Raw genomic sequence first — 14,302 nt, forward strand, 5'->3', positions numbered from 1 at the left:
CATGGAATTTGGCATCTAGAAAGCGTCTTAGGGATCCTTGAGCCAATGCAAAAGAACCCTCTCAGAGTTTCCCAGACGGGACTGGACTGTTCAGCGTTTATTTGACCCTTCTAGGGAGCCTGCCTATTCCATTTTCAGATAATAATAATAGCCACTGCCCTCAGGGCCTGCTCAATGACAGGCATTGTGCTGAGAACATTCCTTCTCATTTATCTCATTTAATCCTCCACAACTATCCTCTAGGATAGCTGTTAGTGTCCTCATCTACAAGTGTGGGAACTGAGACTTAGAGTGGTTGAGTAACTTGCCCGAGGTGCCTTGGCAGGTGAGTGATGGAGCAGGAAGAGGACACAGGTCTGTTATGCCCTGAAGCCCTCCAAATCCCATGAAACTCCATTGCTGCCAAGCCCTGTGCATTCTTCTCAAGATTAGATTTAAGCCCTCTATGCAAATTCTGCCTGCCCGGCCTACATCACATATATTTAAAGCCTTTTGCACCTGCCAAGCTTTCAAATGTTTATTTCATGACCTTTTTTTTTTTGAGAAGGAGTCTCACTCTCGCCCAGGCTGGAGTGCAGTGGCACAATCTCAGCTCACTGCAACCTCTGCTTCCTAGGTTCAAGCGATTCTCATGCCTCGGCCTCCTGAGTAGCTGGGATTACAGGCACGTGCCACCACACCCAGCTAATTTTTGTATTTTTTGTAGAGACAGGGTTTCGCCATGTTGGCCAGGCTAGTCTCAAACTCCTGACCACAGGTAATCCACCTGCCTCGGTCTCCCAAAGTGCTGGTATTACAGGCGTGAGCCACCACACCCGGCCTTAATGACCTTTTTCATGAGCCTCTCAAGTCTACTGCCCTGCGTCTTCAGTTGTTCTTTATATGGTACAATTTCTCATACCCTTCCTGTCCAGCTCACTCCCTCCCTCAAGAGTAAAGCACCTACACAGACAGTGTCCTGATGTTTTCTTTCTTTTTTTTTTTTTTTGAGATAGAGTTTTGCTCTTGTCGCCCAGGCTGGAGTGCAGTGGCACGATCTCGGCTCGCTGCTACCTCCACCCCCTGGGTTCCAGCGATTCTCCTGCCTCTGCCTCCCAAGTAGCTGGGATTACAGGTGCCTGCCACCAGGCCCAGGTAATTTTTGTATCTTTAGTAGAGATGGGGTTTCACCACATTGGCCAGGCTGGTCTCCAACTCCTGACCTCAGGCAATCCATCTGCCTCAGCCTCCCAAAGTGCTGGGATTATAGGCGTGAACCACTGTGCCTGGCTGGTTTTTGTTTTTGGTTTTTTTTTTTAAGACAGTCTCTTTGTCGCCTAGGCTGGAGTGCAGTGGTGGTGCAGTCTCTCAGCTCACTGTAAGCTCCACCTCCCAGGCTCAAGTGATCTCTCCCACCTCAGCCTCCCAAATAGCTGGGACTATAGGCTGAGGCAGGAGAATTGCCTGAACCCAGGAGGTGGAGGTTGCAGTGAGCAGAGATCACGCCACTGCACTCCTGCCTGGATGACAGAGTGAAGTGAGACTCCATCTCAAAAAAAAAAAAAAAAAAAGTCATCTGCACTTTGACCCAGCAATTCCACTTACATGCATTTTATCCTACACTTGTAACACATGAAAATGACACATGTACAGAATGATCTATTGCAGTCGTTATTGGTAACAGGAGATTAGAACCACCCTAGTTTTTTTTAACCCAGCTAAAGAAATTATGGTGCTGTCCGATAATGACACACTAAAGCTATAAGAAAAGTAAAGTCCTCTGTGTACTGAGATGGAAAGATTTTCAAGATGACAGATACTCAGCGAAATAAGCAGGTTGAGAACTGCATGTAAAATATGTTAAATTTTTTTGTAAAAAGAGAGAAAAATAATTTATATTTGGTACCTGTCTTCATGTGTAGAAACATGTTTCGGAAATGAACTTAAACAGAGGACACTATATTAGTGTATAGGGGAGGGGGATGGGAAGGTGGAGGACAAGGAGACAAGTATATGCCTTTTAATACTTTCTAGGTTTTCTTTTTTTTTTTTTTTTTTTTTTTTTTTTTTTTTTTTTTGAGACAGAGTCTCACTCTATCGCCCAGGCTGGAGTGCAGTGGCACAATCTCGACTCACTGCAGCCTCTGCCTCCCGGGTTCAAATGATTCTCATGCCGTCTCACTCTGTCGCCCAGGCTGGAGTGCAGTGGCACAATCTCGACTCACTGCAGCCTCTGCCTCCCGGGTTCAAGCCATTCTCATGCCTCAGCTTCCTGAGTAGCTGGGATTATAGGCATGAGCCACCACACCCAGCTATTTTTTGCATTTTTAGTTGAGATGGGAGTTTACCGTGTTGGCCAGGCTAGTCTCAAACTCTTGACCTCAGGTGATCCACCCCACTCGGCCTCCCAAAGTGCTGGGATTACAGGTGTGAGCCACCACACCTGGCCTACTTTCTAGGTTTTAAACCAAGTGAAGATATTGCCCATTCAAAAAAAATTCAGCATTAAAGTGCATATACTGTTTTGTAGCCTTTTTTCCATTTATTCCACTTAATATTAGATTTTAAATCTCTTTGTGTATCGAATATTCATTTACAGTATCATTTTTTAAATGGCCAAATAATATTCTGTTGTCTGTCTAATTTTGTTTAACCCCCCTTGTGGCTGTCTTCAAATTCTTGTTACCACAAACCGTGATAATGATGAGGTGACCATCCCGAAACATACTTCTTTGTGTCCATCTTCAGTTATTTCCCTAGGATATATTACTAAATGTAGAATTTTGGTAACCTGTTGTCATCAAATTGCCACTAGAAAGTTGCACAGTTGGCCAGGCACAGCAGCTCACGCCTATAATCCCAACACTTTGAGAGGCTGAGGTGGGAAGAATGCTTGAGCCCAGGAGTTTGAAACCAGCCTGGACAATGTGGCAAAACCCCATCTCTACAAAAAAAAAAAATTAGTTGGGTGTGGTAGCACGTGCCTGCTGTCCCAGCTACTCCGGAGGCTTAACGCAGGGTTATCACTTGAGCCTGGGAGTTCCAGGCTGCAGGGAGCCATCATGCCATTCAACAGCATGGACGACTGAGCAAGACCCTGTCTCCAAAAAAAAAAAGAAAGTTGTGAAGTTTACAGTCTCACCAAGCAGCACTTGAGAGGCCTTTTTTCTTTTAATGTTTAATGCAGGCCTGTTCTTTCTTTCTTTCCTTTTCCTTTTTTCTTTTCTTTTCTCTTCTTTTCTTTCTTTTCTGCTTCTCTGGAGATAATGCTAGAATACAGAAAAATTACACCTTCAAGATTGGGGCCAGGCCTGTAATCCCAGCACTTTAGGAGGCCAAGGTGGGTGGATTACTTGAGGTCAAGAGTTCGAGACTAGCCTGGCCAACGCGGTGGAAACCCCATCTCTACTAAAAATACAAAAATTAGCTGGGTGTGGTGGCAGGTGCCTGTAATCCCAGCTACTCGGGAGGCTGAGGCAGGAGATTCACTTGAACCTGCGAGGTGGAGGATGCAGTGAGCCAAGATCACAACGGTGAGCCAAGATTGTGCCACTGCACTCTAACCTGGGTGACAGAGTGAGGCTCCATCTCGAAAAAAAAAAAAAAAAGATTGGTTCCACAACATTGTGAATGTACTTAACACTACTTAACTGTAAGATTAAAAATGGTTAACGTGGTAAATTTTATGTTCTGTGTATCTTACCACAATTAATAATAAAACATAAAATTGTACCTTTAAGGCCAGGTGCAGTGGCTCATGCCTGTAATCCCAGCACTTTGCGAGGCCAAGGCAGCCTGATCACTTGAGGCCAGGAATTTGAGACCAGCTTGGCTAACATGGCAAAACCCTGTCTCTACTAAAAACAAAAATTAGCCAGGTGTGGTGATGCATGCCTGTAATCCCAGCTACTCAGGAGGCTGAGCCACGAGAATCGCTTGAACCCAGGAGGCGGAGGTTGCAATGAGCTGAGATTGCACCACTGCACTCCAGCCTGGGCAACAGGCAAGACTCTATCTCAAAAAAAATAAAAAATAAAAAGTACGTTTGAGCTAACCCTAACCCCTTAGAGATTTTATAAGCTTCAGCACTTTAACAAGCACTAAGTTCTCTATTCGTCTTTTGAAGGAATGTTTATCCATTACACAAATCTAACCTGATATTTTCCTGTGATATTTTATGACTATAAGCAAAGCATTATCTAATTGTATTTGTAATAGTACTCAAAGGTGTGTGGTGAGCCATTTTCGCTGCCTGCCCAGGCCGTGTGCATCCCTCCCCAACCCCAAACAGCCATTCTTAGAGTATCGTCTGCATTTACAAGGGTGTGTTTCCTATGTGTCTCCCTGGCTAAATCAGGTGTCTTTTCTGTGTTTGTTGTTGTTATGCCACAATAGTTGATTCTCTGTTTGAATTCTAGGACAGCTGTGGGAAGAGGCCGAGCGTGGCTTTATCTTGCACTCATGCAAAAGAAACTGGCAGATTATCTGAAAGTGCTTATAGACAATAAACATCTCTTAAGGTATTTCATCAACCATGTTTGCTTATCTTTTGCTTGGTAAATAATTAGAACATAGGCTCGGTGCGGTGGCTCACACCTGTAATCCCAGCACTTTGGGAGGCCAAGATCAGGTGGATTGCTTGAGGTCCGGAGTTCAAGACCAGCCTGGCCAACATGGTGTCGTATTTTTAGTAGAGACTAAAAATACGAAAATTAGCCAGGTGTGGTGGCAGGTGCCTGTAATCCCAGCTACTCAGAAGGCTGAGGCAGGAGAATCGCTCGAACCCGCGAGGCGGAGGTTGCAGTGAGCCGAGATCACGCCACTGCACTCCAGCCTGGGCGACAGAGTGAGACTCCTTCTCAAAAAAATAATAATTAGAACATAGTTCTGTAGATCATTTTGAATTAAAATAAGTGTATCAGCCAGGTGTGGTGGCTCATGCCTGTAATCCCAGCACTTTGGGAGGCCAAGGCAGGCTGATCACTTGAGGTCAGAAGTTCAAAAACAACCTGGACAACATGGTAAAACCCCATCTCTGCTAAAAATACTAAATTAGCTGGGCATGGTGGCATATGCCTATAATCCCAGCTACTCAGGACGCTGAGGCAGGAGGATTGCTTGAACCCAGGAAAGCAGAGGTTGCAGTGAGCCAAGATCACACCACTGTACCTCCAGCCTGGGCAACAGAGCAAGACTCTGTCTCAAAATAAAAAATAAAAAAATAAGTATATAATATTTACAGAAATTTATGACTGGTTCATTTTTGATACTTATAAGTAAGCAATAATCATTATAAAAGGAATGTTCTCTAGACTGTGATGATTTACGAGGAAGGACTCTTTCCAGAGTTAAAGCTTTCTTGTAATTGAGAAATAGATATATTTTACAGCATAGCCTAAAACCCAAGCCTTTCAGTGTTTTCAAGTCATGGCTCATTATTGAACATATCTTTACACGACAAATACTGATTTACAATATTTCACATACTCTGAGTAGTTACACTGAGTAACTTTGAGTTACAGATTTTCTTCTAATGAACAAATTATTTTTCAATTTTTTATTTATAATCGATACAAAATTATACATATTTATGGGATACTATGCATGTATACACTATGTAATGATGAAATCAGGGTAATTACCATATCCCTCACTTTACTAATGAACTAATTCTTAAGAGAAAAGTCTTATGCACACACACACAGTGGCCTGGATGCCACTGGATTTGGTACATTAGCAAGTCATTGCTGACCAGAGCAATATCAGGCAGGGGATGGACCACCCCCTGCAAATGGCTGCGATAACTGGGCAATAAGGAAGTAAAGCAACAGATGTTGCTCCGTGGGACGCAAGAAGGAGGAGTGTTATTCTTGGATGTGGGATCCCATTTCCTGTTTATATGAGCATAAGTGGAGAAGTAATTCATATCAACACAGAACAGGAGCCAGTGGAGACACAGGAGGGGAGAGTGACAGGAGTCGAGGGGAGAGTGACAGGAGTCAAGAGGAGATGAGGAGAACTGGGGTCCAGGGTCTGCATGGAGGAGTTAACTTTAGACAGGAGGAGAGGCGAGCCCATTCTGAGCCACAGGAAGAGAGGAGAGGACAGGGGAGAAAAAGCAGCCGTTGAAGCAGTGAAGAGAAATGAAAGGGAGGGAGAAAATCCACAGCAGTATCTTCTGGCTCCAGGGCACAGGTGAAAAGGCAGCTCAGGGTGGGGAAGGAGTGGGGATGGTGAAGCTGTTTCTGAGCATCGCCCTGTCCTGTCTATCTCTTTCAGCGAGTTCTATGAGCCTGAGGCTTTAATGATGGAGGAAGAAGGGATGGTGATCGTTGGTCTGCTGGTGGGGCTCAGTGTTCTCGATGCCAATCTCTGCTTGAAAGGAGAAGACTTGGATTCTCAGGTAAAATGGAATTTTGGCTCTAGATGAACACTTTGGTTAGTCCAGGGACTTTACATAGGATCTGCAAACAGGTACTGAACCCAAAGAAGGGCAAATGGCAAAGAGCCCACTGGTAGAGGACCGGCCAGGGGCAGGTGGGGATGCAGCTGGGGAAGGTCTCGGAAGGGTGAAGAAGTTGCATAGCCAGAGGTACACACGGAAAGCTTGGCAGGTTTGGGAACAGGCAGACAGCTCTCCATGGCTGGAGTAGAGGATGCTCTGTGGGCAAAGTGAAAGTGGAGGCTGGGCCTGATTGTTAGGCCATTGGTGCTATGCTGAAGGGTGTAGCTTTTTTGTTTTGTTTTTTTTTTTTTGAGATGGAGTCTCGTTGTGTCTCCCAGGCTGGAGTGCAGTGGCGCGATCTCGGCTCCCTGCAACCTCCGCCTCCCGGGTTCACGCCATTCTCCTGCCTCAGCCTCCCGAGTAGCTGGGACCACAGGTGCCCGCCACCACGCCCAGCTAATTTTTTGTATTTTTAATAGAGACGGGGTTTCACCGTGTTAGCCAGGATGGTCTCGATCTCCTGACCTCGTGATCCGCCCACCTCGGCCTCCCAAAGTGCTGGGATTACAGGCGTGAGCCACTGTGCCTGGCCTGAAGGGTGTAGCTTTTATCCCCTTTTATCCTGAGCTTTGGGGAGCTGTTGGAGGTTTTAAACGTACACTGAAATGATCATGCCTGGGTTTGAGAAAGCTCAATCTAGCAGCCATTCAGGTTATGAGTTGGAAGTGGCCAAGAATAGATACAGCAAAAGCCTTGAGGAGACTAGTCTAGAAGTCCCGCAAGGCTGGATGGGGAGTAGGAAGATAGAGTCAGGAGAGATTTGGGAAGTCAGGTTGATAAAATGGCACAAAGGAGAGTAACCAGTAAGGTGTAGAGTGCTCTGTGGGAAGGACAGCCCTCTTGGGATGGGCTTTCTTCCTGCATAGGAGCTGGTGACCAGAGCCAAGGCCTAAACTCCTGGTGGCAGGGACTGTAAATGTGTGAGGGGAATAGGTACCCTAACCCATTCCTCACTTCCACCCCCTCTTCGGGGCATCCACAACTGTGGCTGGGCCACTGCCCAGAAAAAAGAGATTATTTTACACTACCTAGCAAAATTCCCAGCCTTTTTCCTGCATTGTGTTTGGTGAATCTAAAGATTCCCTGATCCCTCCATGTGCAGGTCAGTGTTTTTTTGTAACCTCTCCTCCCTTTAAAAAAAAAAAAAAAGTTCGATTGTCTTTGCATGTTGAAAAATGTCTTTTTTTGAATTCAGAGAAGTATTTTTGAAGAGACACTAAACATCACACATATTCTCATTACTCTTAGACCGATAATTCAGTGTTACATTCTGGTATACACCCTTCCAGCAGATGAATAAAGGTGTGTGCATGCATGTGTGTGTGTATATGTTTGTGTATTTTAGAGTGAGATGTTTGAAGCGTTTCTTTTTTTATGAAACCAAACTATGATTATTTTAAGCACACCATTTTGTAATTTTTAAAAATTTAACAATATGCTCCACACAGTTCTCAATAACGAGAGATATAAACCATTTAAAATGACTATGTAGTATTTCATTTTTTAACGTACCATTATGTAACCAGTACCTTATTAATTTCGATTGTTTCCATATTGTGACAATACTGTTGCTGGGCACATGGCTCACGCCTGTAATTCCAACACTTTGGGAGGCCAAGGTAGGAGGATCACTGGAGCCCAGGAATTTGAGACCAGCCCGGGCAACATAGTGAGACCTTGTCTCTACCAAAAATTTAAAAAACTTAGCCGAGCATGGTGGCATGCTGTCTGTCATCCCAGCTACTCTGGAGGCTGAGGTGGGAGGATTGCTTGAGCCTGGGAGATCAAGGCTGCAGTGAGCTCTAATCATGCCACTGCATTGCACTCCAGTCTGGGCAACAGAGCCAGACTCTGTCTGGAAAAAAAAAAAAAAAAACACCAATATTATAGACATCCTTGAAGTTCTCTGTACTCTTGTCCATGTATTTCCTTAGGATAAATTTGGGGTTGTTGTGTCAAAGTATACAGGCTACATTTTGCTAGATAACGTAAAACGGACCTCCAGAAAGGTCTTCATTATATACACCCACCAGCAGTGTGGAGAGAACACACACTGTCAGGAGAGAACACATTTCCTCCTGACACTGGATGTGATGAGCATTCTCAGTCTTTTTCAGCCTCATGGACAAAACAACTCATTATCTCAAATTTACAAGTATCTTCCTGTTTTATTTGCCATTGGTGGTTCAGCATTTGTGATTATCTTTTCATATTCTTTGTCCATTTTTGAGTTTTCTTTCTCTACTTCTTTATTAAAGACTAAGCACATTGACCCTTTTTCAGAATTATTTGTTATAAATTTTTTTTCTGGTTTCTCAGTGGTGGTTTGCCCTGTAAGTTTTTTATTTTTAGTTTTTGGCAACCAGATTTAGCAGATGTTTCCTTTATACCTTCTAAGGTATTGTGCTTTGAAGGTCCTTCCCTATCTAAAAATTACCCTAACTTTTAATATCAAATGTGGGGAGCTGGAACCTGGGTCCACGCGTCTGGTTGTCCGTCTGTCCAGCCTTTACCGCCACAGCTTTCAGTCATGGCTTCCAGTCAGTCGCAGCTCGGAAAGCCAGCCCCTGACTTCAAGGCCATCGCCCTGGTGGATGGCGCCTTCCAGGAGGTGAAGCTGTGGGCTACAAAGGGAAGTACGTCATCCTCTTTTTCTACCCTCTGGACTTCACTTTTCTGTGGCCCATGGAGAACGTCGCATTCAGCGACCATGCCGAGGATTTCCGCAAGCTGGGCTGCGAAGTGCTGGGTGTCTGGGTGGACTTAGTTCACCCACCTGGCTTGGATCAACAACCCCCAGAAGTAGGGAGGCTTAGGCTCCCGAGCATCCCCCACCCGTTGATGTGACGGGAAGCTTGTCTGAGGATTACCGTGTGCTGAAAACCAATGAGGGCATTGCCTACCCTGCCTCTTTATCATCGATGGCAAGGGAGACTTTTGCCAGATCACTGTTAATGATTTGCCTCTGGGGTGCTCCATGGATGAGGCTCTGCAGCTGGTCCAGGCATTCCAGTACGCAGATGAGCACGGGGAAGTTTGTCCCACTGGCTGGAAGCCTGGTAGCGACAATGAAGCCCAATGTGGATGACAAGGAATACTTCTTCAAACACAACTAGGCTGGCCGATGGATAGTGAGCTTGTGCCCCTACTGGGTACCCTGTGCTGACCCAGGAAAGGCCAGACCTGCCCCTCCAATCTCCACAGTCTGGGACCCTGGAGGGCCAGGCCAAGACCTTCTGCTTCTACCTGGGTAATTTTTTACACACTTTATGTGTAAAAAATGTGTAAATTTTACACATTTTTGCCATTTGTTTTGGCATAGTGTGAAGTAGGAATCTAAATTTCTTTTACAAATAGTTAACCAGTTTTTGCAATATCATCATGTAATATATTTTTTCTACTAATTTGAAATTCCACTTTTATCATGTGTGAAATATCCATAATATGCATTGGTTTATTTCTGGACTCTTCTGTTGTAAATCTGAATCTGTGTTCCTATGCCAGTGACACATTCTTTTAATGACTGGAGCCAGATAGTATATTCTAGACTCTGGTAGTTAAGCGCCTGCCTACTCTGCTGTACTTCTGTTTCAAATATTTCTGGGCCATCCATTCTGCCAGATGAACTTGAACATCATTTTGTCAAATTCCAGAATAAAAACGCCATTGGGATTTTAATTAATTAATAGACATGAGTGAGCAATCTGGTCTAGTGCTATCTTGAATGGCAGTGCCTATGGTGTGTTCTTCAAACACACTATAGTATACATAATCATATACATAATAGTATACATAAAGTATACATGTTTGCTGCTGATGTCTGAGGGATGCTGTTTCTCACGTTTAGAGAGTGCTTTCCACTCCAGTTTACCTTGTGTTTTGTTGTTGTTGTTGTCGTTTTGTTTTTTTCTTTTTTTTGAGATGGAGTCTTACTCTGTCGCCCAGGTTGAAGTGCAGTGGCATAATCTCCACTCACTGCAACCTCCACCTCCTGCGTTCAAGTGATTCTCCTGCCTCAGCCTCCTGAGTAGTTGGGATTACAGGTGCCTGCCACCATGCCCGGCTAATTTTTTCTATTTTTAGTAGAGATGGGGTTTCACTATGTTGGCCAGGCTGGTCTTGAACTCCTGACATCGTGATCTGCCCACTTTGGCCTCCCAAAGTGCTGGGATTACAGGCGTGAGCCACCGTGCCCAGCCTACTTTGTGATTTTTTAAGAGATGAACGTTGAATGTTGTCAGATACTTTTTTTGGATCTATCAACATGTCAACCTGCTTTTAACCCATAAATATAATTGAACTAATTCATAGGTTTCTTATTGAATACTATCCCTGAATTTCTAAAATAATCCCTACCTGATCATTGTAAACCCTGGATTTGATATGTTTACTGTTTGGAATTTTTGTGTCTCTGCTTGTAAGTGAAACTATTCTGAATTTTCTATACTGCCTTTGCCACCTTTCCGTGTCAGAATTGTATTAGCCTCATAAACTGGAAGGCCGGGCGTGGTGGCTCACACTCCCAGCATTTTGGGAGGCCGAAGTGGGCAGATCATGAGGTCAGGAGGTTGAGACCGCCCTGACCAACATGGTGAAACCCTGTCTCTACCAAAAATACAACAATTAGCTGGGCGTGGTGGTGTGTGCCTGTAATCCCGGTTACCCAGGAGGCTGAGGCAGGAGAATCGCTGGAACCTGGGAGGCAGAGGCTGCAGTGAGCTGAGACCGTGCCACTGCACTCCACTCTGAGCAACAGAGCAAAACTCCGTCTCAAAAAAAATAAACATAAAAATAAAATAAACTGGAAAATAGCCTTCCTTTTCTTGTTTTCTACCGCAGCTTATTAGATCAGGAATTATTTTTTCTGTGCAGGCTTGCTAGAACTTACTGGTATGACCACTTCACCCTTATGCCTTTTTTGGTCTTTGTTCTTTGACCACTTTAACTTTTAGCATAGTTTTGATCAATTTATTGGTTTCCTAAGTCTTAAGACAATTTTTAAAGTCATTTATAATTTTTTTAGAAACCATTTCATTCAGCTCTACTAAGCTAGAGTTGTATGAAAGTATTCTCTTACAGCTTTTGAAAAATCTCACTGTTCTCATTTATAATGTGTATTTGCTAAATATTGACCACACTTAGTAGAAATTTGTCTACTTGGTTGAACTTTGACAAACCAGCTGTCTTATTTATCAATTCTACTTTGGGAGTAGGGCTTTATTTGCTTTCTAATCCATTGATTTTTGCTTTGGGTATTAATTCTTTCTCATCTTTCTGTTGGTTTTTTCTGGCTGTATTTTTTTATGATTTGGTTTTTTATTATAAAAGAAATGCTTGCTTGTTGAAAAAAGTTAGGCAATACCAAAGTATATAATGTGAAAAGAGAAGTTGAACCTCCTCTTCTCACCCCACCCCCCGCCCCAGCCACAGTCCTCCTCCCTTTCCCACAGGTGATGGTAAAGATTCTGGGGAAAATTTTTCTAGAAGCTTTTCTACTTTTTCTATACATTTATGTTCACGTAGGTTTTGTTTTAAATTAAATATTTTCTGGTCCTCTATTACTGTGTAACAAGTCAGCAACAGCACTTAAACAATAACAATCACTGTATCTTTCACAGCTGGGGGCTAACTGGGTTCAGCTAGTCGGTTCTTGTTCAAGAGCGCACGTGCTTACAGTCAGGTGATGGCTGGGGCTGAAATCACCTGAAGACTTGCTCTCTCCCGCGTCTGTCTGCTGTGCTGAGAAGACCAAGGAACTGGGGGCTGGAATGGCAGGGGTTTCTTGGACATCTCTATGTTTACATGGTCTCCAGCATTGTGGCTTCAGGGAAGTCAAGACTTTTTACATGAAAGCTCAGAACTTCAAACGCATATGCCTCAAGAGAAAGAGCTGGGTGGAAGCTGTATTGCCCTTTTTAACTAGCTGCAGAAGTCACACGGCATCATTTCTACTGCATTTTACTCATCGAGACAGGCACTAAGACCCCCCAGAGTTGAAGGTTGGAAATATGGATTCCTTTTGGTAGGTGTGTCAGAGAGGTTGCAGACATGTGTTAGAACCGTTACACATAGCCTTGGTTGCAACATAAGTAGGATTACTATAATGAGATTGTACATATGATTCTTTGACTTGAAATTGTATCCTGGAGTTTTGTTGTTTTTTTTGTTTTGTTTTGTTTTGGCAGTGTCTGACTCTGTCACCCAGGCTGGAGTGCAGTGGCATGATCTCAGCTCACTGCAGCCTTAACGTCCTGGGCTCAAGCAATCCTCTCACCTCAGCCTCCCAAGTAGCTGGGACTACAGGCATGTACCACTGCACCCAGCTAATTTTTGTATTTTTGTGGACACAGGGTCTCACTGTGTTGCCCAGGCTGGTCTTGAACTCCTGAGCCCAAGCCATCCACCCTCCTGAGACTCCCAAAGTGCTGAGATTACAGGCATGAGCCACCGTGCCCGGCTTTTCTATATTTCTGCAAATGTATCTACTGCGTTCTTTGTTATAGTTGCATAGGTTCTGTGATATGGCTGTAACATGATTGATTTCAACTTTTCTCTATTGATGAACATTTAGGGTACACCCAGTTTTCCTGTATTTCAGATAAGAATGACCTCACTTATTCATTCTCAAGTGCTTTATTTCTTGGCAAAGCTGTTGATGTTTAGATGTGTAAGGGGTCTTGGTTCTCCCTTGTACCTAAGGGATGGAGAATTTTCCTGAAATATTGATTAGACCATTTTACCAAGATTTGGGGGAAGAAGGACTCAGAAATGTCAGTTAAGGTCACCACTTTATTTTTATCTTATTTTATTTCATTTTGAGATGAAGTCTCGCTCTGTTGCCCAGGTTGGAGTGCAATGGCACGATCTCAGCTCACTGCAACTTCCGCCTCCCAGGTTCAAGTGATTCTCCTGCCTCAGCTTCCCGATTAGCTGGGATTACAGGCACCTGCCACCGTGCCTGGCTAATTTTTGTATTTTTAGTAGAGACAGGGTTTCACCATGCTGGCCAGGCTGGTTTCGAACTCCTGACCTCAGGCAATCCACCAGCCTCGGCCTCCCAAAGTGCTGGGATTACAGGCGTGAGCCACCACGCCTGGCCAGGTCACCACTTTAGAGATCCAGAACTTTTTATTATTATTATTAATTACTTTGTACACAAATAATTTTGTTGATCTTTGTAAATAATGTGATTATTGAATAAACAGAAAACTAAACTAGGTCGTGAAATTTCAGAATAGTCTCTGAAATCTGATATCTAGTAAGTTTTTCTTCTAGAAGGTGGTAGGGTTAGGTTTTTTTGGTTTGTTCAATTGATTTCCACTTCATAGAGCTGGTTGACCTAAATAAATGTTCATAGGAAAGAGATAAGAATGAAATACCTGAATTTCAAAGGTTGTAAAGTTTATGAAAAATAGGACATTTTATTTAAACTTGTGCATTTTATTTCGTTTAGGTTGGAGTAATAGATTTTTCCCTCTACCTTAAGGATGTGCAGGATCTTGATGGTGGCAAGGAGTAAGTACTGCGTTGTACGTCACTTTTTTTTTTTTTTTTTTTTTTTTTTTTTGAGACAGAGTCTGGCTTTGTCGCCCAGGCTGGAGTCCAGTGGCACAGTCTTGGCTCACTGCAACCTCCGCCTCCCGGGTTCAAGCGATTCTTCTGCCTCAGCCTCCTGAGTAGCTGGGACTGCAGGTGCGCCCCACCATGCCCAGCTAATTTTTGTGTTTTTAGAGACGGGGTTTCACCATATTGGCCAGGCTGGTCTCAAACTCCTGACCGTGATCCGCCCGTCTCGGCCTCCCAAAGTGCTGGGATTAC

The 14,302-nt window shown here is 43.9% G+C and overlaps 1 protein-coding gene and 1 pseudogene across 6 annotated transcripts in view; both read left to right on the plus strand.

The window, feature by feature from the left end:
• RUFY1 (RUN and FYVE domain containing 1) overlaps positions 1–14,302 on the plus strand; it is a 61,624-nt gene that overhangs the window by 12,527 nt on the left and 34,795 nt on the right. For all 6 annotated transcript variants that reach the window (XR_001718080.4, XM_016954418.4, XM_016954419.4 and 3 more), the window contains exons 4-6: positions 4,398–4,499; positions 6,259–6,382; positions 13,938–13,999. Coding sequence is in view for 5 of the 6 variants with exons in the window: in XM_016954418.4 (XP_016809907.1) it covers positions 4,398–4,499; positions 6,259–6,382; positions 13,938–13,999 (288 nt within the window). In the remaining variant the exon portion in view is untranslated. The remainder of the gene's footprint in view (positions 1–4,397; positions 4,500–6,258; positions 6,383–13,937; positions 14,000–14,302) is intronic.
• On the plus strand, positions 8,850–9,621 carry LOC134809996 (peroxiredoxin-2-like; annotated as a pseudogene).

The sequence above is a fragment of the Pan troglodytes genome, chromosome 4 (assembly GCF_028858775.2).
Source record: "Pan troglodytes isolate AG18354 chromosome 4, NHGRI_mPanTro3-v2.0_pri, whole genome shotgun sequence".
NCBI classification, from domain to species: Eukaryota; Metazoa; Chordata; class Mammalia; order Primates; family Hominidae; genus Pan; species Pan troglodytes.